At 42.1% G+C, this 25,433-nt stretch overlaps 1 protein-coding gene across 5 annotated transcripts in view; it reads right to left on the bottom strand.

Annotated features, from left to right (window-relative positions):
• Positions 1 to 25,433, bottom strand: part of LOC134546366 (zinc finger protein ush) — a 598,990-nt gene that overhangs the window by 17,002 nt on the left and 556,555 nt on the right. For 4 of the 5 annotated variants that reach the window (XM_063389161.1, XM_063389158.1, XM_063389160.1 and 1 more), the window contains 4 exons: positions 9,079 to 9,330; positions 7,845 to 7,943; positions 2,601 to 2,702; positions 1,148 to 1,953 (listed from right to left, as the gene is read on the bottom strand). In XM_063389161.1, the coding sequence (XP_063245231.1) occupies positions 1,148 to 1,953; positions 2,601 to 2,702; positions 7,845 to 7,943; positions 9,079 to 9,330 (1,259 nt within the window). The remainder of the gene's footprint in view (positions 1 to 1,147; positions 1,954 to 2,600; positions 2,703 to 7,844; positions 7,944 to 9,078; positions 9,331 to 25,433) is intronic. The other variant, XM_063389159.1, reaches the window with a different exon arrangement.

The raw sequence follows: 25,433 nt of genomic DNA, 5'->3' as shown, positions 1-25,433 counted from the left end.
TCTAAATCGTTTTTCTTTTCGTTCTCGGAGCTCCTCTCGGTCGGGGGACTGCATAATTAATTGTATTACGACCAGTAACGGTCTTTTTTCTATTTACTACGTAATTTGAGATGTGACCACGTGGTGGGTCTTTACTCCTAAACCAATTCGTGCCGCGGGCGTTTTAATCAGTTTCAACCATGTACGTGTGTAAGCTGCAGTAACCGAATAAATCAGGTGTGTAAATTCGACGTATTATTTTGTTATTTAAATCTGTTTGACCACGTGGAGTGTGACAGCGTGTGGGACGCCTGAGAGCCCTCTGCGTAGGTAATAGCGTGCCCGACGCTGAGAGCGGGCAGGAATTGGTGCTAGGTGTTTTCAGGGGGGAATTAAAATCACGCCTCACATGGGCGACGTCACGACCCTGGGAAAGAGTCTCACATCGGTCCGTGCACGTGGCACGGTGGCACCCATAAAACCCGAGCAAGCATTAAAATCCAGTCATTAAATAGAGACTACGGCCCCCGTATCAAATTTTCGGCCCTCAGAGAATTCTTAAATGCTTTTTGTAAGCAGACCCCACTCAGATAACTTGAGTAGTTTAGAAATCACGTTTTTCCTGAAGCTCTGTGCACCGTATGTATGCCCGGGTAGGCGGGATCCTTAAAGGAAAATTTTTATGTCAGCCATCCTGGCGTGTACTGAAAGCAAGAAATCATGTGGTATTTGGTATCATTTGGATTAACCAGTCGTATGTAGCCTTCGTCTTAAAAATATTTTTAATACCTATATCATTCACAAATCTTAAAAAAAAATTGGTTTTCCTATAAACCTGAAAACCTCAAAGTTTTTTTTTATGATTTTGGGGAAAACCTAGTTTCTATTGATTTATGAATCAAATACTAAAAATAGGGAGTTTTAAAACAAACGAACAATTAATCCAAAACTGTATACCACACGTTTTCATGCTTTTAGTATATTATGCTAGACTGACATAAAATTTTGCTTATAAGTTCATAAAAAAACATTAAATAAGCATTTGTTTGGTGGTAAAAACTTTTATAAACAAATAGTTGTATAATGAATTTATTTAAAATCCTGTAAAAACACAAAATATTGGAAGCAAAATAAGCTGGGCTCCTGTGGAATGAAGGGCAGAGCGTACCTGCTCGGAGGACACCTCCCCGGACTGCAGGGTCGTGCTGGCGGCCCTCCTCTCCTCTCTGGCGGCCGGCCCCGAGGACACTGCGGACGCCAGCGGCGGCGGGACCACGTGCGACAGCAGGCCCTGGGCCATGGGCTGCAGCGTCCCGTTGGGCAGCAGGAGGCAGGCGGTGTCGTCGGCGGGCAGCCCCAGAGTGGCGGAGCCCGTCAGGAGGCTGGCCCCTTGGAAGAGCGAGTAAGGAACGATGAGGATGGGGTTTGTGGGCAGCGCGAGGAAGGGCTGGGCGGGGCGGTGCCCTGGGTCGGGGGAGCCGGGGGACGTGCGAGAGGCGTTGTCCGACGGCGACGCGGGGGAGCTCTTGGGCACGGAGGGCGCCGGAGGGGGGGTGGCGGTCGCGGCGGCGCTCTTCACCACGTGCCTGGTGCTGCAGTAGTGCAGCTTGTGGGCGCGGAACGTCTTCACCGAGGAGAAGCGTATGTCGCAGTCCTGGCAGTACCTGTCGACGGGGCGGGGGGCGGGGAGGGCCGGGTCCGGGGACCCCGCCCCCGTGCTGCTGCCGTTGGTGACGGCGGGCGACGCACAGTGCATGCGCATGTGTCGGTTCAGGCTGACCTTCTTGTCCGCGCCGTACGAGCAGTGGGGGCAGGCGTACTGCTTGCCGGTCCTCGGCGCCTTGCACGCCGGCCCCAGGCCGTTCACCTCGCCCACGCTCTCTGAGGCGGAGCTCTCGTCCGCTCGGGAGAGCATGGTCTCTGCGGCGGCGGGCAGGCTGGGGGGCTTTCCGTCGTCGCTGTCGCTGTCGCGCCCTGGAGCATGAGGTACTGTTACAGCCATTTCAGCTCATCTTGGCCGTACAGACAATCAACTTGCATTTCTGAGGGCTTATGCAGCTAATTATTATCATTTATTTGGTATGTACAGTGCACACACAGGTTCCAACCTACCGCAAGCACAATGAATCACTCAAACTTCCCCTTTCTTCCCCCTCCCCTCAAATGCACTCACCCATAGGAATACCCTTCCCTCTTACAGAAATCATATTTGTGTACATGTGTATATATTTGACATGTTCTGTTCATCAAAGTTGCCGGATTTTTCCAAGTTCTCATTAGGCAGCGGCATGCCACCGACATAGAGGGTACAACTATTCATGAAATAATTGAAAATTTAGAAGTTTCATAATTGTAGACATTCATTTGGATAAGAAGTTCAAAAAGCTATTTAAACCTACTTTAATTTAACTCCCTCTCCCACCCCCTAAAATCATGCAATCCCTCTGTGGACACTGCTGATGTACTGAATGCTTGCCAAGTATAAATCAAAATTGTGTCAATTTACATAACTTAAACAAGTTTCCCCAGGTGCTTGGGAGCTCACAGGTTCTGCCGCCTCCTCACACGCACACTGTTAGCAGATGCAAGCGCACACGTACAGGCATAAGCATAGCGCTTACCTTTCTGCTTGGTGCGGTGTGAGCAGTAGTACGTCTGATGTGCCTCCAGCGTGCTGAGCGAGCTGAATCGTATCCCGCACGGAGTGCACATGTACACAGGCGCTGCGCAGCACACAACACAGGACACTTCACAAACAGATCCCTGACAAAACAGACCACCACCACATCAGACACATCAACCTGCTTGATAAACTGTTACTACATTTATTTCGGACACAAATGCGCTTACACATCCACAACGGAAGCAAACATCTTTGAAGACACAGATGTTTTTTGGTGCAACAGCGAGTCTATGCTTAAATTTGGAACAAACAGTAATATAGGCAGAAGTTTTACTACAAGAAATTGCATAGTAGTTCCAAGTGCTGTTGCTGAACTTCAAGTTTGTAGGTATTTCACAAATCCTAGCTTTGTTAATTTTGTATTGGTGTACTGATCCACCCTCTCATTTATTCATTTACACAGTGGCAACAGTTGTCAACAAACTTATAAGTAGGTATGACTAAGCAATAGTAATAAGCAAATGCTGTTATCAGAATGAAGTAGGCTACATATCATATTGGTGAAGCTTAGTCGTACAAGAATGCTTTGCTTCAAACACAAAAAAAAAAGTGTTGAACTACTGGTAATGATTTGTTATGTGTTGTGTACTGTTACAGTAGTTTGTGTGTAAATAGCATTAGTAGGTTGGTGGGGCTGTTTTGATGAGCTGTGCATTTGTTATGGACGTGAACTGGTGAAGGTGAATGATGTGGAATTCTTTGGTAAAATATACATGAGAAGGCAAAATATAACATTGGCGACGAGAGAAACGAATGTGCGCGATACCGTGATGTGGCTATTTGAGGAATTTGAAGTGTAGTTGGATTGAGGTTATGGGCAGTTAAAAACATCTAATGGCTTTGTTTAGTTTTTTTGGCGAGTTTGTGCTGGGACGAGATACATGGAACATGTGCTGAGCTGTTACAGTATTGTTTTGTGGCGAACTGAGTTAAGGACAAAGAGGGACAAAAGGCAATTTTTTTTCACAGTATGTGACACTGAGCTATATAACCTGGCAATATCACTGGTATCACCAAAAGCAACCAGAGAAGTATCAATTTCGGAGGTTTAAGGGCTGTTGTTCAATAATTTTGAGCTCACACCAAGTGAAATAATGGATGGAAACATTTTCATAAGCGGGATCAGTTGGAAGGCGAATCTATTGCAGAGTATGTGGCAGATCTGCGGCGACTCTCTACCCATTGTCATTTCATAGATCTTGATAGAATGTTACAGGATCGCATATTCTGTGAGGTAAGGTATAGATCAGTTCAGCATACCACGCTTTTAAAGGTCAAATTGATGGATACAGATGCAGTGGACTTAGCTACAGCAGCGGAAACAGCAAGTCGGAATGTTCACGATTTGTATAGAACAATGAAAGATTTAGTGGGGGCAGTGTTAGTGTTGAGGACACACAAGAATGCATCACACCATAGGCACACATCCGAAAACCAAAATGCCTTCAACAACATTAAATTCACTGGGCAGCAGACCCAATATGTGGGTGACGGGAAGTACGCCACCGACAGAGCAGTCGCAATCCTGCTGGCGATGTAATGGCTGGCATAATCCACAGGGTTGCATACATCAAGGTATGGTTTGAAATTTGTTACAAACGAGATCATTAAGAGCAGACATGCATAACAAAAAAGAATCAACACTCCAGCAAGGGTATGTCCAAGGAGACAAAAGATGGGAAGGTAAGTGCTAATTACAGCATGAAGGAGAATTATGATTATTTAGAGAATGAGGCTGCAACATACAGCTTATACATCATGGGTACAGTATCATCAAACTGCCGACCACAAATCCACATGGAAGTATAGTTAGAAGACAGACGATTGAACATGGAAGTGGATAGATGTACAGGTCATATTATAATTAGCAATGATACATTCAAGATTTTGAGCCAGAGGAACCTGTGCTGCAAGATGCAAACTTGGTGCTTCACACATGGTCCCAACAAAAACTGAAAGTGTTGCGATCAATAGAGGTAAATGTAAGCTAGGTTAAGGTTCGTGGTGGCTAATGGGAAGAGTCCAAGTCTGTTGGGCCATAGTTGGATGGAGCCTTTAGGGATAACCATTGAAGGAGAGAGTGTGTGTGTGTGTGTGTATATATATATACACACACACACTAACATATATATCATTTACAGCTGGGAAAGGCAGCATAAGTGATCAGGGAACACTCAAGGGTATATGATGATGTGGAACTGAGTCACTATACGGGGCCACGGGTGAGCATAGAAGAACCATCTGATGCCAAAATGGTGTTTCGCAAAAGCCGATCTGTAGTTTTTGCCTTGGCAGAGAGTGTCAGGGAAGAACTTAATCGATTAGTTGAACTTGGGATTTATGAGCCAGTGGCGAATATTCAAAATGGCCTGAGGTGAGGTTAGTACCTTCAGTGTCATCGGCTGCAATGATTACAGAGTTAAGAGAAATATTTTGTTTTCATGGCATTCCACAGTGTATAGTGTCCGACAATGGTAAAGCTTTTTTGTATCGCTAGAGATAAGGTTGTTTGCAAAACGAAATGGCATCAGACTTGTTCAATCAATATCATTCCACCCATCAAGTAATGGGCAAGTTGAGCGCATGATGCAGCCAGGGCTAGCCAGGGCACTTTTTGCACTTCGCACAACAGCGAGTGCTGGAACACAACAGTGAGTGGTGCTGGAACACAACAGTTGAAAGGTTAATGGGAAGGCTACTGCGAACAGTATTGGATAAGATTCGTTCTCAGACAGCCTTTATAAGAGACTTCCAGAGGACCAAATTTGCGGCAGTTCCACGTCAACGATCCAGTGCTATTCCGTAGCTATAGTGGGAACGAAAAGTGACTTTCTGGTGTTGTAAAGGCAGCTTGTGGGAGATTAATATATGAAGTAACAGATGAGGAGGTAAAAGCATACAGGCGGCCTGTGGACCAACTTTTGCACAGAAAATGAATGATTATCCCACAAGGACAAAAGAGAACCAGTAAGCAGCAAAAAAATCCTCATGCATTCTAGTGTAACTGGGTGGGCTTTGATACAGAGCCTAGAAGTTTTAGGAGGAGGATTGCCAGTGCAGAAGGAGAAACAACAAGCATACTGGCATTCAATGGGGTTCAATGATGATGCAAATCGTGGGATGGACAAGCAAGAGAACCAGAATGAACAAAAGTCACCATTGTTAGATAAGGAAGAGACAGATCAAGTTGCGGTCCAAGATCAAGTTCATTTCGAGGATTCGCACAACCGAATCCAGTAGGGGAGGTCCAGTATAGTACGAGAACATTTCACTGATGTGTGTTATAACGGCCAGCTAGATTCAAGGACTATGTTGTCAAATAACTTAAAGAGTGAGGAGGTGTTCTGCATTGTTGTGGTAGTTTGTAAGTGTAAACAGTGTTAATAGGTTGGCAGGGCTGTTGTGATGAGCTGTGTAGTTGTAATGTACGTGAACTGGCGGGACTAGAGTAATGGAGATGATGTGAATGATGTGCAATTTGCTAGTGATGTATACAGGATAAAGCAAAATATAACATTATGCCAGTTTTACAAAATATATGAACAGATAATATTATTTTTATAATTAAGTGAGGTCTTCAAAGGTGTACATTTGTACACAACAAAAAGCAACACAGTTATATAACCAGCCATTCTATTAGTATTCAAGGCCAATTCAAGTGAAAAATCTTATGCCTTATGTAGACTAAACAGAGTTGTAGGTACAAAACCAATTCTTTTTATTCATACCCCAGATGTTTAATCGTGTCATTGGCCTATCATTGTACATATTTATATACTATATGTATTACTAATATCCTGTTAACTTTTGTAGCTCAAATGGTAATAATTTAAAATCATTAACAAATCTAGGCTTAAGTTCACTTCCATTAAAAGGCCAGGTTGGAAGAAATCTTGGTGTTTAATATAACGATGGGTAATAGTAATATGCAGGGGCGAAAATATGTTGAATTTGCAAGGGGGGGGGGGGGAGACGTGACCCGAGAGTTTTGCACGCTAGGTTAACCGTCACATCTCTTGATACTGTGCTTGTATGTTGTATACTGCCCATATTTTGACCTACATGCGTGCAATAAGCAGAAAACTTCAAAATATAAAGAAAGTTGTCCATAAGACATAGTTTTGACATCAAACCAGTCACACTTTTATAAGTGCAGGCAAGCCTCCCTCAGTGAGGGGCTTCTTAATTCCAGGGAATCCGGGCAACCCTGCCCCCTCCCCCCCCCCCCCCGGATCTACGCCCATGGTAATATGAATTACATATTAGCATTTTGGATTTATTCACTCTAGAACTTTGATCAGAATACAATATACCTAAATAAATACAATGTATTTGAGGGATGTTACTATTGCTATTAGTATTAGATCAGGGAGAGTAGATGACTGATAACCGCATTTATTCCAGTAAATAATTATAAACTGTTTAAATTATTAGCTTATAATTATTCATGCAAGACACCTTTATGCAGATCAATTAGCTCGATAGCTACAATTGACAAAAATTACTATTTCAAACATCCTAGGTGTTTCAAAAATATATTTGGCACTTATAAAATTTAAAAAAGCAAAACTTGTTCAATTGTACTTATTAAATCTCAGCTTTATCCAAATGTTGGATTATTTTGTTTATTGCTAGTTCCAGATCTTAATGAACTAGGTAGGTACTACATATTTCGAAAACTTGATATTTAATTATTTTCAATAGAAGATCATTAAAAGATTTCATTTATTGTTTATCATAATTAGTTATTTCTGTCGACATATTATTACCAGCATAAATATATAAAATCGTCTGGCTGTAGGCTATATTAGATGTGATAACTACTGTAATTTTACACATAAGTAATTTATACAAAGGTGCCTGCTTCAAAGAAGTGCTAATGGATTTGCTAATGAATAACATTCTAGTACATACATACTTGTTTGAGTAAGCAAATTTGGTTTACGAATGTATGATTGAGGGTTTTTTTATATTTGGTTTTCATACTAATATTCTTTTGGCACCCCCTAATATTTAATATATTCAGTTATTTATATTTTTTAATATATTTAGTGAATTGTCACGAAAAAGTAAAAAAAAATGTATGTGATGAACCCACTGCTGCCTAAATCTTACAGCGCCAATACTGAAAAAATGTACTAATTCCTCACAAATGTAGACGACAACAATAACGGTGGCATACCTTGCCTAGTTTCGAGACTGTCCGCTAGTTTGGGGCGTGGTGCTGAGGTGGGGGCTGGTGGCACTTCTGGCAATGGGGGCAAGCAAAACGTTGCAAGAGCTGCAATCAAAATAGTGGCGCTGCATTAGTTAACGTCCGAGACCATACAGGGCGTAGTTTTTAATACCTACGCTAATTACCTAACCAATATTTCAATAAATACCCACCAATATTATTGACTAGTGTACATTTATGTGCGTTACTTATGACAGAATTTTTTTCAAGTGTTAAATAAAAAACAAAACTGCCACGTTAGTTGGCTCTTCCTAAATTCATATACCTACCTTATTATATGATTGGCTTCCATGAGCTCCAAGCTCATTAATCATTACTGTTTCAAGTTGTACTTTTCATAGAAAATATATAACATTCAGTGCATTCTGCTCCAGTTATAAAATAGTTAGGTACCATAATTCTTTAATAATGTGTGAATTTTTTTTTGATGATATTTTTACAATTTGCAAAAAAACTTATTGTTAGAGTGAAATTATATATGTATGTATTAAATTTTAGCAAGACATATTACTTATGGCTAAGAACAAGAAACTTTACTTTAGACCAAACTATGTATATCGTTAGATTAGTCATTCTAATATATTTTTTTTACTCTAAAAACAAATGCCTGTAGTCACACTAATCTGAACGCTTATCAAACCAACATCCCAAGAAATAATTCCCTGTTTCAATACACATTTAGCTAAGGTGAAATCGGAACATTACCTGAAAAGGAAGAAACCCATCCCAACTACTAACTTAGTTAGCCATTTGTTTTCAAAAATTATAATACAATATTAATTACACTACTAATTAATATGCTATCACGCCAACATTTTTTTCTGAAACATTACTAACGTGTAATCATGCAAAAGCTAGTATGTATATTTATGCTTTACTTTTCCTAAACATCAGAGTGGTTTTGGGCTCAAGTGCATCTCCCCTCTATAGCGTAGATCTTAATGTTGTCATGACAATAGAAAGAAACATAAAACAGTGGTTATGTTTATGGTTGAAAGTATATTTTGCCCAAAAGTATGGATGTACATAAACATAAACTTTATCTTGTAACTTTTCTCAAATTTCCACCGGCAACTGTCTTTGTAGACAACTTTATTTAAACTGTTGATGCTCGAAAAACGAAACTGATATGTTGCTGTGGAGAACATGCAGCACTGACACTACTTCGCAGGGTAGTTACCGGAGTGGAAGGCGGGCGGCAGCGCGTGCAGGTAGTCGAGCGGCGGCGGGGGCGGCGGGGTGGGGGCGGGGGCGGCGCGCAGGGCCGGGTCCGTGGCGAGGCTGGCGTTGAGCCGCAGCCGCGGGGGGGAGGGCGACGCCGCCGCTGCTGCCGCCCCCGCCGCCGCCGCCGCCGCCGCCTCCGGGGACGGCTCGCCGCTCAGCGCCGCGCGGCTCGAGCCCTCCGCATCGCTGCTCCACTCGTCGTCCTCCCCTGAAACACGCGGCCCGGCGACGCCTGAGTTCGCCGTCGCCAGCCTCCGACCAAGCTACGGGACATGGAGGTGAGACCTCGACACGTATACGAGGCAGGGTCTGGCTGACTCCCGTCCCTACGTGAGGTGAGGTGAGCCACGCTACGTTTAGTCCGGGTTGGACCCCGCCCGGGCTACTCTCTTGTACCAACTGTGCTTCAGCCTAGGCCGAAGGACAATGAAGAGGATGAACAGCCCTGTAATTGCGGTGACGCAAGCGATAATGACGGAAAGGATGACTATGCCTGGGGTGTAGAGGATATAGGGAACTGACAGAAACGAAGCTTGATCAATGTAGTGTATATAAAAAAAAGCCGGGCGAAAAGAGCGCACGGATTAGTCACACTCCGAATTCGGCAGTGCATCAAGCAGCAAAGCAAAGCATAGATAACTTACGTTATCGCAGTTCTAACCACTATGCCACGGCGCCTTCTCCACATTAATGATTGAAATCAAAATGCCTCAACTTCCTTTCCCATCCAGATTGGACAGATATTTTTTCATGTGTAAACTTCTTAGCTCTCGGTATATGGCATTTGGTAGGTGTAATTTTATGAAAATGGAACGGAAGTCGAACGGAAATGAGACACAAAGATGGCGGACCCACGTGTAGCAACATAAACCCTCATATAGTCACTCTCGTAAACATTAAGGTACATGCCAAAGGTATTGGTGTGCCAATTGAAAATTTATGATAGTGAAACTACCCCGGAATGTATTTGGTAAACTGAAATAGTTGTAGTAAAATGTAATCTCAAGTTTTAAAATACCATAGAAAACTGGCATTACAATGATTATAAAACATATTCTCCTTCCAATAGGCCAGCGGTAGAACGCGCTCTTCTTTAAAATCAAGAGACGAGGTTAAAATCTCGTCACTGGAATTTTTTTTTACTTTATTTAATAACATTATATTTTATAATAATGTTGAATTAGCTCAATAAGGTTAATGTCTGTTTGTAGTAGTTATTTACAGACTGACTGAGTAGTTTAAGCCAAAATAAATATACAACATATACTTAGTGTTATAATATGTGTTTTTAATTGTTTCAGGTTAATATTTTACTAATCCCATAAAAGTATAATTTCTAACGTGATCTAAACAAGGCACTGATGAAGTCTTGCATGAAGCCAACCAGTAAGTGCTGGGCGTTGGTGAATTTCGAGCTAAAACATTATAGTGATATTAATGATTATGGTTTTTGTTGTACTTTTTTCCTCTTTTGTCCAAGCATAGTAAATAAACAAGCTCAGTCATCACCTTTCTCTATACTTGTTTTATCTTTTTCCGTTGAAACTTTTCGATGGTGGAGATAGAGATAGCGAGCGGTTTATATCACGCCTTTTTTTTTTTACGTGTCACCAACCCGACATCAGTCATTACCCACTGAAGCAGAAGAGGTGAAACATTATAGTATTAACATTTTAGTGAATTTTAACTAGGTGGACAGTATTTTAATAAAATTACTTGTGTAAAACCAGGAACAACGCCACGGTTTAGGATTGTTTCCAAATATTTTTCGCTTTTATCGGAACCGTTTTTATTTGTTTAAAATTTCCGTTTACGATGCAGGCATCGAATTCTATCGGCGAACGCATGATTCGCGTCTAGAAATTTTGGTATGCGCTTGAAAAGCGAATATTTTATTGATCAATATATTTATCACACTCAGCATTATTTTTAAGAATTGTACTTTAAAATTCATGTACTGAAAAACTCGCTCTTTTTTTGTCAGAAATAGGTTTAAAACTTTTTTTCTTTCATAAATAGGTTTAACACTAATTCCTTGCTGATGTGTTTTTAGAGGCGATCCAGAAGGAGGGTATGTGGTCCCTCCCACCCCAGAAGGGTAAACGATGCATTAGATAAAAATTACTTATAAAATAATTATGACGTATGTAAAACTTTTTTAAGTTCGCAGTAGCCGTGAAGCCTAAGGCAAGGCGATGATGAATTTGTTATGGTTACAGTTCAACCACATTCAAGACATTCAGCCAACCTAGTCGGTGGGCTTAGGGCGTGTACAATTCAAAACAAAAAAAAAAAGGACAATTTTTCGGAACGACACCCTTTTCATGGGGGAAGAGGGTTAATGGAGCCGGCCATAACTTTTTTTTTTTCGTTTTAATGTTGCCAACAGTCCAGAAATTTATTTATTTATATTATATTGACGATCATGAAAGTTAAACACTTAATAAATAATTTAATTTATTTTGTTTCGCTCTGATATTTATTAAAAGATTTTGAGTTGTTAAAAATCTGTTCAAACAAATCTAATCTAAACAAATAAATATAATTAAAAAGCTTATAAGACAGTAAAGGTCGCCGGCAATAAGTAACCTATCTTGCTAACATTTTGGAGGTTATTTCATCCATCCGTTGGTCGAAAGTTAAAGCTTGGTAAGGTTTTGACGGACGGAATGATGGAATTTTCCGGGCCATCTGATTGGCTGCCGGTGACGTGATTGACGGATGGATGGGTGACGGACGGATGAGACGGACGATTGTGAGTCCAGCTCTAGTTACAAAATTTATCTAATTGTAGTGCCTTGCTCTTTATTTAATTTATATTTTCCACTGCCCCTTCCTGCACACGCCATGGTGGGAGTACGAGACACTAGAGGAAAAGAATATACACGAGTCCTGTTGCCCATTGTCCCGGTGCTGGCGCACAGTGTGTGTGTGTGTGTGTGTGTGTGTGTGTGTAAGGTTTGCGAACACATGAGAAACCCTGAAACAAAAAAAAAAAAGTAGCCAATCACAGGCTACCCAGTTGATATGCCTCACAAGTCAGCAGCCAATGAACAGGTGACTTTTGCCCGAGTATGCACAGCACTGTGGAGTCAACCATAGGGGTCATTTTAATCCGCTTAGTTTTCCAGCCTACCCAATATAACCACTTTGCCCGCTTTTTGCTTATAATTTTTTTTTTGTTGGTGGGAGTGAAAGATTTTTTTTTAGGATTGCGTGAGTTGGGGGGGGGGGGGGGGTGTTTATATATGTCCCACCCCCCTCATTGCGTGTGTACCTGACCGCTGATGCAAACGGGAGATCATTTTGCTGAGCCCACAGGGCGAGTTGCACCATTGGAAAAAAAATTGGGTAGGAGGGGATTTCAAACACTTGGGGGATAATAAATAAATAAACACGAAATTTATAAATTTTTATCATTTGCCATTAATTGACCCTAAACTTTAAAATTTAGTTTGATATTTTAGTGTTATATTTGCATTAAAACACGATTTTGAGAAACTAATTTTCAAAAATTTCCTGGGTTAGGGCCCGGGACCACTGGTTGGACAATTTCAAATTCAAAGTCCTAGGTAAATTTTTTTTTTTGGGAAGGGGGGGGGGGGGGGTAGAAGGGAAACAATTGTTTGTTTAGGGAGTGGGAGGAATGCGCTATCATTTGGGGTTGGGGTGGGGGTTGTATGGTCCACCCTGACCACAATTTCTTGAGTTGACCAATGTGCCTTAAATCACACAAAGGTTTTCGTAGAACGTTTCTCGCCTACATTTACACGATACGTTTCCTTGCAACTTAATCTTAGGAGAAAGTCGCGCTCTCACTTTCTGGACCGAGACGACGATATCGAGTGCAATGCGCTAAACGATCCATTCTCTTGTAAAATCACATTGCCAAGCGTGAGGGAAGTTGTGTAGCGGGAAAAGGCAAACATAAGCTGTTCTCTAAACTGTCGAGGAGGGGAACCACGCACCTGCTATAGTATGTGTCAAGTCAAATTTGACTGTCCTCGAAAGAAGTAGGCCTACCAGCGGCGCCCATTTCTCAACCGTCACTTGCAAAGCAATACGTGATGTTTGCTTACGAACACTAACAATCACATGAAGTAGTTCGGCTTATTTGTGAATTGTAGTTCTGATTACGAAGTAAAACCCTGACTTTCAAGGCTTCAAATACCACTTATATTAAATTTGCATTAAAAAAAATGAACATTGCAAACAGGATACGTAGACAACCTGTGCTACTTTTAAGAATTGTCAAATTTAAGACACTATAGACTTAAGGGGCGCATTCCCTATTTCTACTCACAGCACTGGAGGTATTACTGGACTGCAGCAAACCATTATGGGAAAGCTGGTTTTCAGTAGTACGGAAATACCTCTCTACTACCACCGCTATCACCGTGTTTAAAACCGCAATCACCGTCTTTAAAACCGCATCGTTTTCTTCTGTCGAGACTGCCTAACCTCTCGTACTCCAGTAATTTCAGTAGGAAGTGTATCATCATGCCTCACCAGGCTCGGGGTACAAAGGAAATCTCTGTGATCTCAGTGGTGGCATGGCAGTAGGCCAAAAGCCGTTCGGCCGACAGGAACTAGACCGACAGGGATTAGATCGAAAGTAATTTTGACGAAAAGGGATTCGAATGACAGGAAATAGATCGAAAGGCACTAGAACGAAAGTGCACTAGACCGAAAGGCACCATAAAGAAAGTGCACTATACCGACAGGCACTAGACCAACAGGCACTATAATGAAAGTGCGCTAGACCGAATGGCATTAGACCGAAATGCAAAAGATCGAAAGCCATTTACCCAAGAGGCACTAGCCCTAAAGTCACTGTGCCGAAAAGTCATTTGACCCACAGGCACTAGACCGAAAGTGATTTATCCAACAGGCAACTGACCGAAAGTCATTGTGCCGAAAAATAATTTGACCCACAGACACTAGACCGACATTTCGACCAAATGACTTCGGGTCTACTGACTCTTACCCAATTCAGCGGCTGACAGCAAATAAGGGAATTGGACTCAATTCCTGGCGACTCCACTAAACGAGCTCTTCGGTATACTTTCACACCAACCCCCCAGCTGTGAGAGGGCAAAGGGGGGGCTCATCCCTGTCACGGACTCCGAACCCAAACTACCCCATCCCTGTCCCACGTGGCGGTCACTGGAACGGTAAACCTGAAAACTAAGCCAATCAGCCGCTACTCTCTTGAAAACTGATGGAATGCTATAGCGCAACATTGTATCCAACCTTGCACAATGATTTTGTTACATAATTATGTGTGTCTCTACAGAAGTCGCAGTACGTCTGAAACCGCCTGAAATAACACAATGTAGTATTTTTTCTTTACAAATATTTATATTTAAAATGTTTGAAGTTTCATAGCTGTTATGCAGAAAATACTAAACAAGACAAGCGTTTGTTATCTTTGTTTTTACAATATGTTCAAATATTGTCAGGATTTGAGATAGGCTGTGCCTAATATAAAATATCCAGTTTGGATATAGAGTAAAATGTATTTCTTCAATCAAAACTTTGGCCCGCTATGAACCCAAATTCTTTAGAAGTGACAGAAAGTCTGTAAAGATTAAATCTTGTAAAATAAAGCTCGTAATAGAATTTAAATACGGCAATGCTACGTTCTGTGAAGATAAAACCGTGTAATAAAAAAGTACATACACCAACGATTGGGAAGAGAGCTTACACGAGAGAGTTATTTCAAGGCCGCCAGCAGTGACCGTCAGCAGATAAGTTCGAGAGCTGCTCGCTGCTGTTGCGTGGAGTGCTTGCCGAGGCCGTCACGTCACCAGCCACGTGTCCTCGTCTGAAGAACTACTGCCGAGTCCATGTGCACAGACCAAGGGGCCGCTCCCTGGTGCTTCTAGCGCGGTATCGCCTCTGTGTCTCCTCGTCGCGCATAGAGTAACCGCGACATTTGAGCGGTAAACACAACATTATATGGCGGAGAAATGAAGTATAAAGTTGTAATGCAAGTCCCTTGAGTGCTTTCAAGAATTGGTACCTAAATATTATTCTGAAAGCACGCACTTTTAGCCATTTTCACTCTTTTAAAAATACATTTTAAAAACTAAACCCGGTAACAGAAATGTTCATTGGCCCTCAGCGTATTCTGAAATGCTTTTCGTAAAGATATTACACTCTGAATTCTTGAGCGATTTTCACATCGCGTAGATTTTTCTGAAGCTCTGCACACCGTGTGTGAGCCTAGGTAGGTGGTGCACTTACGTAGCTGAGAATTTATTTCACACCATTATTCAGCGTACTTACTGTGAATATATCGATATTAAAAAAAAGTTCTTCAAGATTTGTTTATAATATAACTAGAGGTGTGTGGGGGGGCGGCCGGGGGGGGGGGGGAAGGTAGTCTCCACACAGCCTGGATCCTCGTGCGCCCGCAGTTCGAACCGCGTAGGTAGCGCTGTAAGCTAGAAAACAACAAAGCAGTACTCGCGCATGTGCTTATATAAAACTGTTTGAGTTATTCTTTTATTGTGATCTTGAACCAACACTCAACAACGCTTACAGTTGATACTATTAAAACTTATATCTGGGGCATTCTTTAATGGACATACTGTATATCCGTGAATACGAGTGTCGTGGTTTATGATTGTAGGTAAACAAAAATCATAAACAATGACCTTGGTTTTCATAGTGTAAAATTTTAAGGATAGGACTGATTCTTACAACTAATTCTTAAGTTCTCAATCGTACACTAGCCTTAACCGCCTGTTCAGAGCAGGATGCTAGGCAACGGATGACGACAAGTCAACCAACCTCCTGCGGCAATTCAGGTACGGACGAGTCATCAAAACATTCGTAAAATATGAAACTGAACCAAACGCAAACAGAAGAAAAAAACGACTAGAAAGCACCGGAATGCAAATAACTATCCTAACAGTTAATTCCACTTATTTTAAGGTGAATCGCCGATTAACAAATAATCTAATATTTCGATGCACCAGTACCCTGTTTATTCCACTTATTCGCAGACATAAGGAATCGTATCAATAGGTGAAGTTTTAAGTGTTCGCCGTAGGTGCAAGCATTTTTCGCGGGGAAAAATTCTGAGCGCCTATTACACTGCAATAAGGTGTACATGCACCAGCGATTTCTTCCTTCTAATTGGAGGCCTTCTGCGAGAGAAGCCATTGTCCTATTTGCCCGGGCCATTCAGGACGCGTTTGCCTCCGCACTGAATTATTGTGATTGGTGTGTTGACAACAGACATGTACCTGAAAGAAACTCGAGAAATCACGAAACACAGACGATGCCACAATGTTTCAACTTTCAGCTAGCCTCGAAATCTTTTCGCGAAAAATGCATGCTGCTATAGTGATCAGCATTTCCGTTTCAGCGTGTAGTTTCAAGACGTGTTATAAAAAATTTCATTCTCTGGCATGCACATCATGCGATTTGGTTCCAGCATGATACTTATTTTAAGTAAACAAACAGTATGCAGACCTACTTCTACATTTAGTAAAGTTATAATTGAAAATTATTACGAATAAACGATTTCAACGAGGAAATTTAAAGTTTTAAACGACATAAAATACACGCTTTGTCTTTCGTGAAATTAATTTCTGCGCTTGGATTATATCAATAAAACCCTAAATAAAGAAGACACGATTTTTTTAACAATAAAATTTTATAGTTTAAAGATTATTTGCTTATTTATCTGATTTTATTCATAACCCAACTCTAATATAGATGTATTATCTTTTTTATCTTTATAGTTACCAATTAAGTGGTGTTGTACCTTGGACCATTTATCATAAAAAATGAAATTCTCGATTTATAAATACGACATTCTCTGTTTTTTTTGGACGCAATTAACTCTTCAGTGTGTTTTCGTTGTATCTGCATCGGTATAAACCCACGATCTATGCAAAAAATATTTCCAGAAACAAAATAATAATATGTTGCATAGTGGACCATGGTACACGATGCTCATGTACCTTGGGACAACCATCCTGTACCTTGGGCCACATTAATAAAGTAATAAATAGCCGAGCCTATATAATGCAATATATTATAACTATAATTAATAATCATTATTTCATATACTGTAGCAAAAAACAATACAAAAACCACAAATAAAACATTTTACAAACATAGTGTACCTTAAAATTAAAACAAAATGCATTCAAAACAAAGTATTGCTTTCACTATTAGTTAATTCAAGTAGAAGTAATTTACATGATGTCACAAAATATAGGTACAGAGAAAAATTCGGACAAGTATCCTTTAGGTTACCTTAAACAATTGTAAAAAAAATGACTTTAAAAATTTGTTTGAAAAGCTCTTATCTATATGACTAGGCCCTACTGTTAATCAAACAATGATAGACCGACTAGAAATAGCCTATAAATATGTAATTATGTTTTAACATGAAACACAATAATCACAACTGCATGTTTTCCAGTCGTTGCCTTCTACCCCAGCGCACAGGAAATGAGTCCAGTGACCATATTTAATGCATCTGCACCACTTTTCGCCACTACAGTCTGCCTTCTTTGAATTCCTGCAGTAAAGACATTCTTCGTGAGCACTGTTCACAGTTGCTTTATCGGTAGATTGGCTTACGTGAAACACAGTGTCTTCATCTTCACTTTCATATGACAATTGATCCAGTAGTTGCAGCTTCTTCGCCATGTTTGGCGGTATCGATATCTTCTCAGAATGTTCGCTTTTAATGGCTGGCTTTGATTTAAGAACTTTACCTAAATCCTTGGCAACTTTAAAAGAACTTCTGTGTTTTTCCTTTAAAAATTGTTTTTTCTCTTGCTATTTACCTTTATGTTGCTTTATAGCTTGCTTTTCTGGAATGTCCACAGCTATCATCGTCTTTCTAGTTCTTCTTCCTCTGTTTGAGATTTTCCTTGGTGCAGTCTTCGGATATAGCTGTATGTCTTCATGGGTGACCATTTTCTTTTCTTCTCTTTTCGTGCAAGGTGTAACACAGTGAACAGCATTATTATGAGTCACATGATCTGCTGGGTCTTGGTTCATTGAAAGCTGTTGTAGAGGTCGATGCTTTCCGCCCCCTGATTCCGTAATTTGGTTCTCTGATGCAGTCGTAAGCTTTTCTGATGACGGGTTTTCTATGGCCCGATCAGTACCTAACGTATGCACTCAAAAAGTCATAATCGGAGAAGACTCCTGAGTTTAATGGAAATATTCCCGATTTTCTAAACCCAGGCAAAATGTTATTTGGTGTAAATGCTCTTGGATAAGCCACCTTCAAGGCCGCTGCTACTGTATAAATGTCAAATTTTTTCCCCTGGTTTTTATACATCAATTCACTGACAGCCTGATTGTAATAGGTTTTCAGTGGGCCATATACAGATCAGTGGCGAGGCGTGAGGTTAACATGAGGGAAAGCAACAAATCCGTTCACCCAAAAACACGGGGGGGGGGGGGGGGGGGGGTCCGGGGGCCCTCCCCCGGGAAAATATGGATTTCAAGGTACAAAAGGGTGCTATTTAAGTAGTTTTCTTAACTGAACATTGACTATTCCATAGGTACAAAAATTGACATTTTTTTTAAATTATAAACTATTTTTGAAAAATAATAATGTTTTGCATACATTATTCTGATAATAAAATACCTACTCTACAATATTTATATATAAATTGGGAGTGTAGTATCATCGATATTTGGTACAAAATATATAAACAGACAACACATGGCAAAGTAAGTACTTAAAATAAAGAGAAGAAGCTCATAAAAATGTACTAGAATAGTAAAAATTAAATGTTGGTATTTTTTGTACCAACACGAAAGAAACTATCTTCATACGTGATCAGAAACTCTGTTAACTGGTACGTGGTTATTCACAGTCACTCCAGCGAGATTGCAACTCTCGAGCTGGGCTCCCGTATCCGCTACCCGCGGGACGCGGTCGGTAGCAGTTGGCACTGCTAGGCCGCCTCCCGTACGCCATCAAATCCCCCACGCACTGCCAGCCTTTGGTTACCCAATAGGGCGCAGGGAATTCCCAGCCAACAGCCCGCGAGAGAGATGCGCGCGCCCCGAGAGACGACCGCCGACTGAAACGCCACCTCGCCACCTGCCCTGCCGAACTGTAGCGGACATAGCCGAAGCAGTCGGCGCAAGAATTCCACCGTCTGCTTCGGCCATGTACGCTTCAGTTCGGCAAGAAAGCGCTACCTTCGTAGCTTCTACCACGTGTTTTAGGTCGGTGGTCGTCTCTCGGGGCGTGCGCATCTCTCTCGCGGGCTGTTGGCTGGGAGTTCCCTGCGCCCTATTGGGTAACCGAAGGCTGGCAGTGCGTGTGGGATTCGTGTGCGTACTGGGGGCGGCCTAGCAGCGCCAACTGCTACCGACCGCGTCCCGTGGGTGGCGGATACGGGAGCCCAGCTCGAGAGTTGCAATCTCGATGGGGTGGCTGTGAATAACCAATAGCAGTCCGCGGACCAATGGCCGGCCTGTGGAGTCGTTATTACGGCTATCGGGGTGAAAGGTAGCCTGAATGTAGCTCGGCGCGTGGCAGGAAGCAGCTTCGTCGGAGAAGGCACCGCAGGGGAGCTCGATGTGCCATAGTAGCGAAGTGTAGACGAACTGCGGGCTGGAACTTGCGGAGCTGTGAACTGCTGCGCGCGCAACGGAATTGAAATGCATCGGAACTCTGAAGGAAGACATCAGGAACCTTCAGCTGGGGCTGCTGTAGCTGTGGCAGCAGTAGCCTCGAGCGGCGCGACCTTCAACCGTCTCGGGGATTTTGGGTGGCGAGGTTGGTTCCCTCCCCCCACCCTGGCTTGAAAAGTACTGATGTTGACCTGAAGAAGGAAGATGAAGATGGCGCAACGTCAGGCTGCCTTTCGCTCCGTGCGCCCGCAGTTCGAGCCGGTTTACTGGCTCGTCTGCCCACTTCTGTTTTAACTGTGGCTGCCTGGGCAGCTGTGGCTGGGCTGACGAGTGAAGTCGCCCGCCCCTGGTTAATAATAACCCAGGAGCTCCCAACTTTAAATGCGGGCCGCAAGGCCCAAGCATCCAACTCCAGCATGGTTGATTTTTCAGCCCCTCCAACTCTTCTTACCTGGACCCTTCTTCCTCTTGTCCAGTAGTTACCTGCTTGCTTAATGCATGTTATTTGATCCCCGCATGAACCGGCCCAGGGTTTTCCCTGTGTCTATGCAGGTTTTACCTGGGTCACATTAGCTAGCTTTTAAGCTAGGCGACCAATGGGGCGTCACTCATGGCGCCAATCGCAGCCATGGCTGGCCAGTAAACCCCAATAAGCACACGATGCACGCGCCCTTGTCCTGCATGGTTAAAAACCCGCATGGTAGAGTGTATAGGCTTCAACCTGAGACACACTTAGGTCCTCCCCTAACCTGGACCCTCCCCTACACACTTAGAATTAACTTAGGCTAGGAAAAAAAGAGAAAAAAATCACCACGTGTTTTTACAGCCAATCCCTTCCTCGAACCTTTGTACCATGCCGCCCCCCTTCCGAAAGGAAACTTCTGCGGCAGCCTTCCCGCTGAAAGCGGTCCTACCAGCGCTTCTAAACCTAGCAACGCTTCTAAAACAGCATGTTTTGTGTGTCAACGAGTTCTTTTCTTATAGCGCACAGCGCACAGTATTGGGTCCCAAGAAGATAATGTAAAAAATACATGCACCTAACTGCACGAGCCAAAGTAAAATACTATTCTGAATAAAATATTTATTTAAAAAATATATTGTCTGGAAACTGCCTGGGCAAGCACTGCTTGCCTTTCTTGCCCTGACAAATCGCCACTGATACAGATATGTCCAATGGCTGGAGCTTGTGAGATGTGTGTGTGGGAAATCTTACCATTATTGCGATGCTAAAACCCCATACATGAGCATTTCTTTGCCATTGATGGTAATCTCTTGTAACATGGACCACTGGTCCAAGGTACAAGATGAATTTGTGGCCCAAGGTACATGATGTATTTTTTAACACGAATGGCGACTGGCAGTCTAAAATACGACAGAAAGATAAATGCATATCATTTTTCACTCACCAAATAACGGGCTATCCAGTAGTGGTACAGAACACAATGTTTATACAGGTAGTTTAAATAAAAAACACATTCAACAGGAAACGAAAAAAATTACTTCACACAACTTAAAACAACTTTTTACTGCAGTAAGAGCGATTTTTGTGCTAGCGCATCTCTACTCAATCTGGCGGGTGAAATCGTCACTAAGAACGACAAACTTAATCCATACATCGCTAGGTCACAGCACAAGCACAATAATCAAACTGGCCCAAGGTACACCATGGTCAAGGTACAACACTCTCCCCTACTTAACACCACGAAATAATATATATTGTACAGTATTTAATGACCTAAAAACATTTACTAGTATTGTTCTCGATTAGTCATGAAGAGATGTGTTTCAATGTCTACTAACAAACGGATAAGATTTCAACCAGCTGCATCAAAGCGAGATAAATACCCGGTGAATAACTCTTTTTCTGATGCTGAAACAAGCACGCGCGATACAGTTGTTAGCCTGACGTGACGATAAAGACTTCACTATCTCACAATAAAGACAGTGGCAATCTTAAAAAAAAAAAAATCATCTTTTTAAATCTCAAACAGTGTCAAACAATTTTTTTTTTTTGCGACCCGTCGGCAACTACACAGTCTCACTCTTAGTTTTCAGCACAAGGTAAATGTCACCCACTGTTGCTGAACTGATAATACCCGGCTTGTTCACGTTGTTATTCTTAGTTTGTATACAACCATGGTTAGTTATAATCAAATTTAATATATTTGTATTTATACTATTTAATGAATTTTTAAGACCATAAAATAGTGTATTGACACCATTGTTATGTTGTAATCATATTGAAAGAATAAAAATTAAATGCTAAACACCATTTTTTTTTACCATTTATAGTAGTCGTCAGCTATTCCAATCAATAATGTGCTACTCTCAAACAGAGTCAAAAAAATTTAATATTAATTTATACAAAAATATGTTGACAACAACTGTTGAAACCAAGATGGTACCTTCAGTTAAAGCACCTTATATATAAAAAAATTAATATTGTCAGATGATGTTCTTGATGAAATAAAAACAATAAAATGTTTTTTTTCTTTTTCAAAATTATCATTTCGTTTTTCTTTACAAAATACTTTGTTTCAGCTACATTAAAAAAGTATTACATTATAAAGTGGTGTCTAAAACTTTTGATCTCTATGGCGCATATCTAACAACAGAAAGCACAGAAAGAAGGAAGACAGAGTAAATGCAGATCAAAATGCAAATGATGAGACATGCTATAGATCTTCTCGGACCGGACACACACGCAGGAACAAAGTGAAAAAATCGGCTACGAAACGCGAAGACCTTTCAGGAAACCTTGCGGGTAACCGAAATTTAAAAAAAAAAAAAAAAATAGTCCGTCTGGAAGTCGAACCCTGTGTCTTCATTGAACGCGAGCACAGCGCTTTAGCGCTGCACGACAGAGCGGACGGCAAGTCAGTCTTTCGAAGGTTCTTAATACTCTCTCTCACCACCCCCCCCCCCCCCCACCATCACGAAACATCCTTCATGAAACAGCTATATAGTAGAGTCCGCTAATCCGAACACCGCTTTTGTCCGTACATCCGATTAATATGTATGGACGGAAAAGATGTGTTGTTTTCTTAATCCTACATCAGTTCTTAGGTCAAATACTAAAGTAGTATTAAAACAAAAATGAAGGTGTATTTATAAACAAAATATATTTTTACAGTTTTATTCATCTAAAACTCGTATTACCTGCATTTTAAGGCAAAGTCCGTTGAATACGGTCTTTCGGTGACCCGGTCCCATCCAGTCCGGATTAGCGCGACTCTTCGGTACATCTACAGCAGCCGGCTCGTAAAATTTACCCAAGGAGGGGAATTATTTACGAGGTATACGCCATAAATTCCGAACAAAGTTGACAAGAGTCGGTAAAATCCGGCGCGGCACGACACCACGACACGTGTTCTCCGCGGCAGCTGGGAGAAGGAAGTCCGTGGTGGGGGGGGGGGAGGACGCGTGTACGAAAAGGGGCCGCCACGCAGCGCTAGACAACCCTCCCCTTCCCCGCCCCCTCCCTAAGCGTATGCGGGCAGGGAACGGCCAGAGTTAGTTGTGTATCTCGAGGCTTGTTTCGAGGTCGTGCACCCGGTCGCCCGGGAAGGGAAGAGGAGGGGGGGCCGGCCTTATCTGCACACGCCACTGTTTTCCACGCCAAGTTCCGATATGCAAATCCTCCTCCTCTCTCCTCGCTCGACGTCCTGATCGCGATGGCGTCCCGCCTGGCACGACACACCCGCCCACACACACACACACACGGGCTCGTCTCTCCGCCATGTTGATCGGCGCAAGCGACGACTGCTGTCAGTGGCTGACACAAAAGGGAGGATACATCGCAACCTTAGCTTCCCCCAATTATGATATGCCGTGAAGCCGGTATAATATATTGGGTGAGATAATATGAAATGTTACAACACCTGCAACTGAAAACTAAACAGTAGGCTGTGTCGCACGTTGAGAATCATAATGTAAAAATACAAGCTCCTTGTTGTTGACGTCAAGTTTTTCAAAACACAAGCACTGAATTTCACCGCTTGTATTTTGCCTCAAAAATAAATAACATAGGCATATTCCAATTACAAGTTTTACTTGTAATCTTTGAAATGCACGTACCATTGGCCACGTTCTGTTTACCCTGTGCGTGTGCTATTTTCCATTGTAGCAGGTGTTGTCTGCTTGTGTACATTCAACTTCCGTGCATGATCGCTATGCGCGTGCTGTAGCGAATGCAGCTCTGGCCGGGCGCACAAACACTATAAGCGCGGGGCGCTAAGGGCGACACGGGCGCGCGCATCGCACGCCTCTTCGCCTCTATGCACCAGGCGCCGAACTAGCGAGAAGTCTTTACGTCGGTAAAGCGCCCCCAAGGGACTTCCAGCGGTAAAACTGTAATTTTATATTAAACATAAGGCTCCTTCCACGTTTTCATACCACTTACAATACAGTGTTGAGAATTTTTCATACCTAAAGAAGTCCGTGAAAACAACCATTTTAGCCTTTTCACTGCCCAAAAATACGTGTTAAAGACGAAACCATAAAACGAAGCTTTTATAGGCAAATGCAAAAGCTCTTTTTTTTTCTATTCGTAATCAGCGGTTTGTAAATAGCGTGTTGACATCACGCATTCGGTGGCCCAGCCAGTATCTGTGTTAATGAGGCAGGATAAGTGCGACGCTCTCTGGTGCTTCTAGCGTTGTGTCGCTATGAACTGGCGCGCAGTCTTCTTGTCGTGCATAAAGCAACTGAGATATTCCAGTGGTTACCATGACATTATATGGCGGAGAAATGGAGATAAAGTTGTAATCCGAGTCTCTTGAGTGCTTTCAAGAATCTGCCCTCAAAAATATTCTGAAAACACGCTATTTACACATTTTCACTCGCCTGAAAATACAGTTTAAAAACGAAGTACAGAAACATAATCATCCATCCGCCTTCAGCGTATTCTTAAATGTTTTTCGTAAAAGCTGCCACTCGGATTACTCGATACGTTTTCAAATCGCGTGGCTTCTTCTGAAGCTCTTCACAAGATGTGTGTGTCCGGGTAGGTGTTCGTTTATTGTTTTGTTAGTCCCACCGGAAGTAGGGGAAGAACTCATGACCTCTCGCTACACGAGCGTGACACCGAAGACTTTATTCATTTAATTTGAAAGTAGCGAGTCGATACGCTCGTGGTTAGGACATCTCCGAGATAACGGAGATTCTGTTGCCACGAGCCTTTACTTAGTCCGACGTGAACGAAAAACTTTACCTTCTTTCACGAACTCATTACGAGCGATCCAAACATTCTAAATCGCGTGACTTCGAAAATATCCCACGGCAGGTTTTTTTCCCCCTCTAGTGCAGAGATACTCATCACTCTCCCATGGAAAAAACAAACCGAGATAGCGTTTCGCAACTGCCAACTGCTTTTAAAAGCGAGTTTTACATCTTTTTTTTTTGCACGCATCACGCAACAGGAGAAAAAAGAATAAAGATAAAGGTAAGAAAAGAGGAAAAGGAAGGAGATAAAAGACAGGCGATAACCAAACAAAACATATATTATGTCACAACTTCTTAGATGTTTTTTTCACTCTGAGACACTGTAATAAAAGTCCACAAATATTCCAAGTCAAGATTGGCATACAGTGTGGTTTTCCGCTTAAACAAATTACTGTAGAGACAAAAATAAACAATAAATAGCAAGAAGTATATAAAAGGGCCTGGCTACAGGGTTCA

The sequence above is a fragment of the Bacillus rossius genome, chromosome 1 (assembly GCF_032445375.1).
Source record: "Bacillus rossius redtenbacheri isolate Brsri chromosome 1, Brsri_v3, whole genome shotgun sequence".
Lineage (NCBI taxonomy): Eukaryota > Metazoa > Arthropoda > Insecta > Phasmatodea > Bacillidae > Bacillus > Bacillus rossius.
The sequence above is the reverse complement of the archived record's forward strand: the minus strand, read 5'-3'. Positions and strand labels throughout refer to the sequence as shown.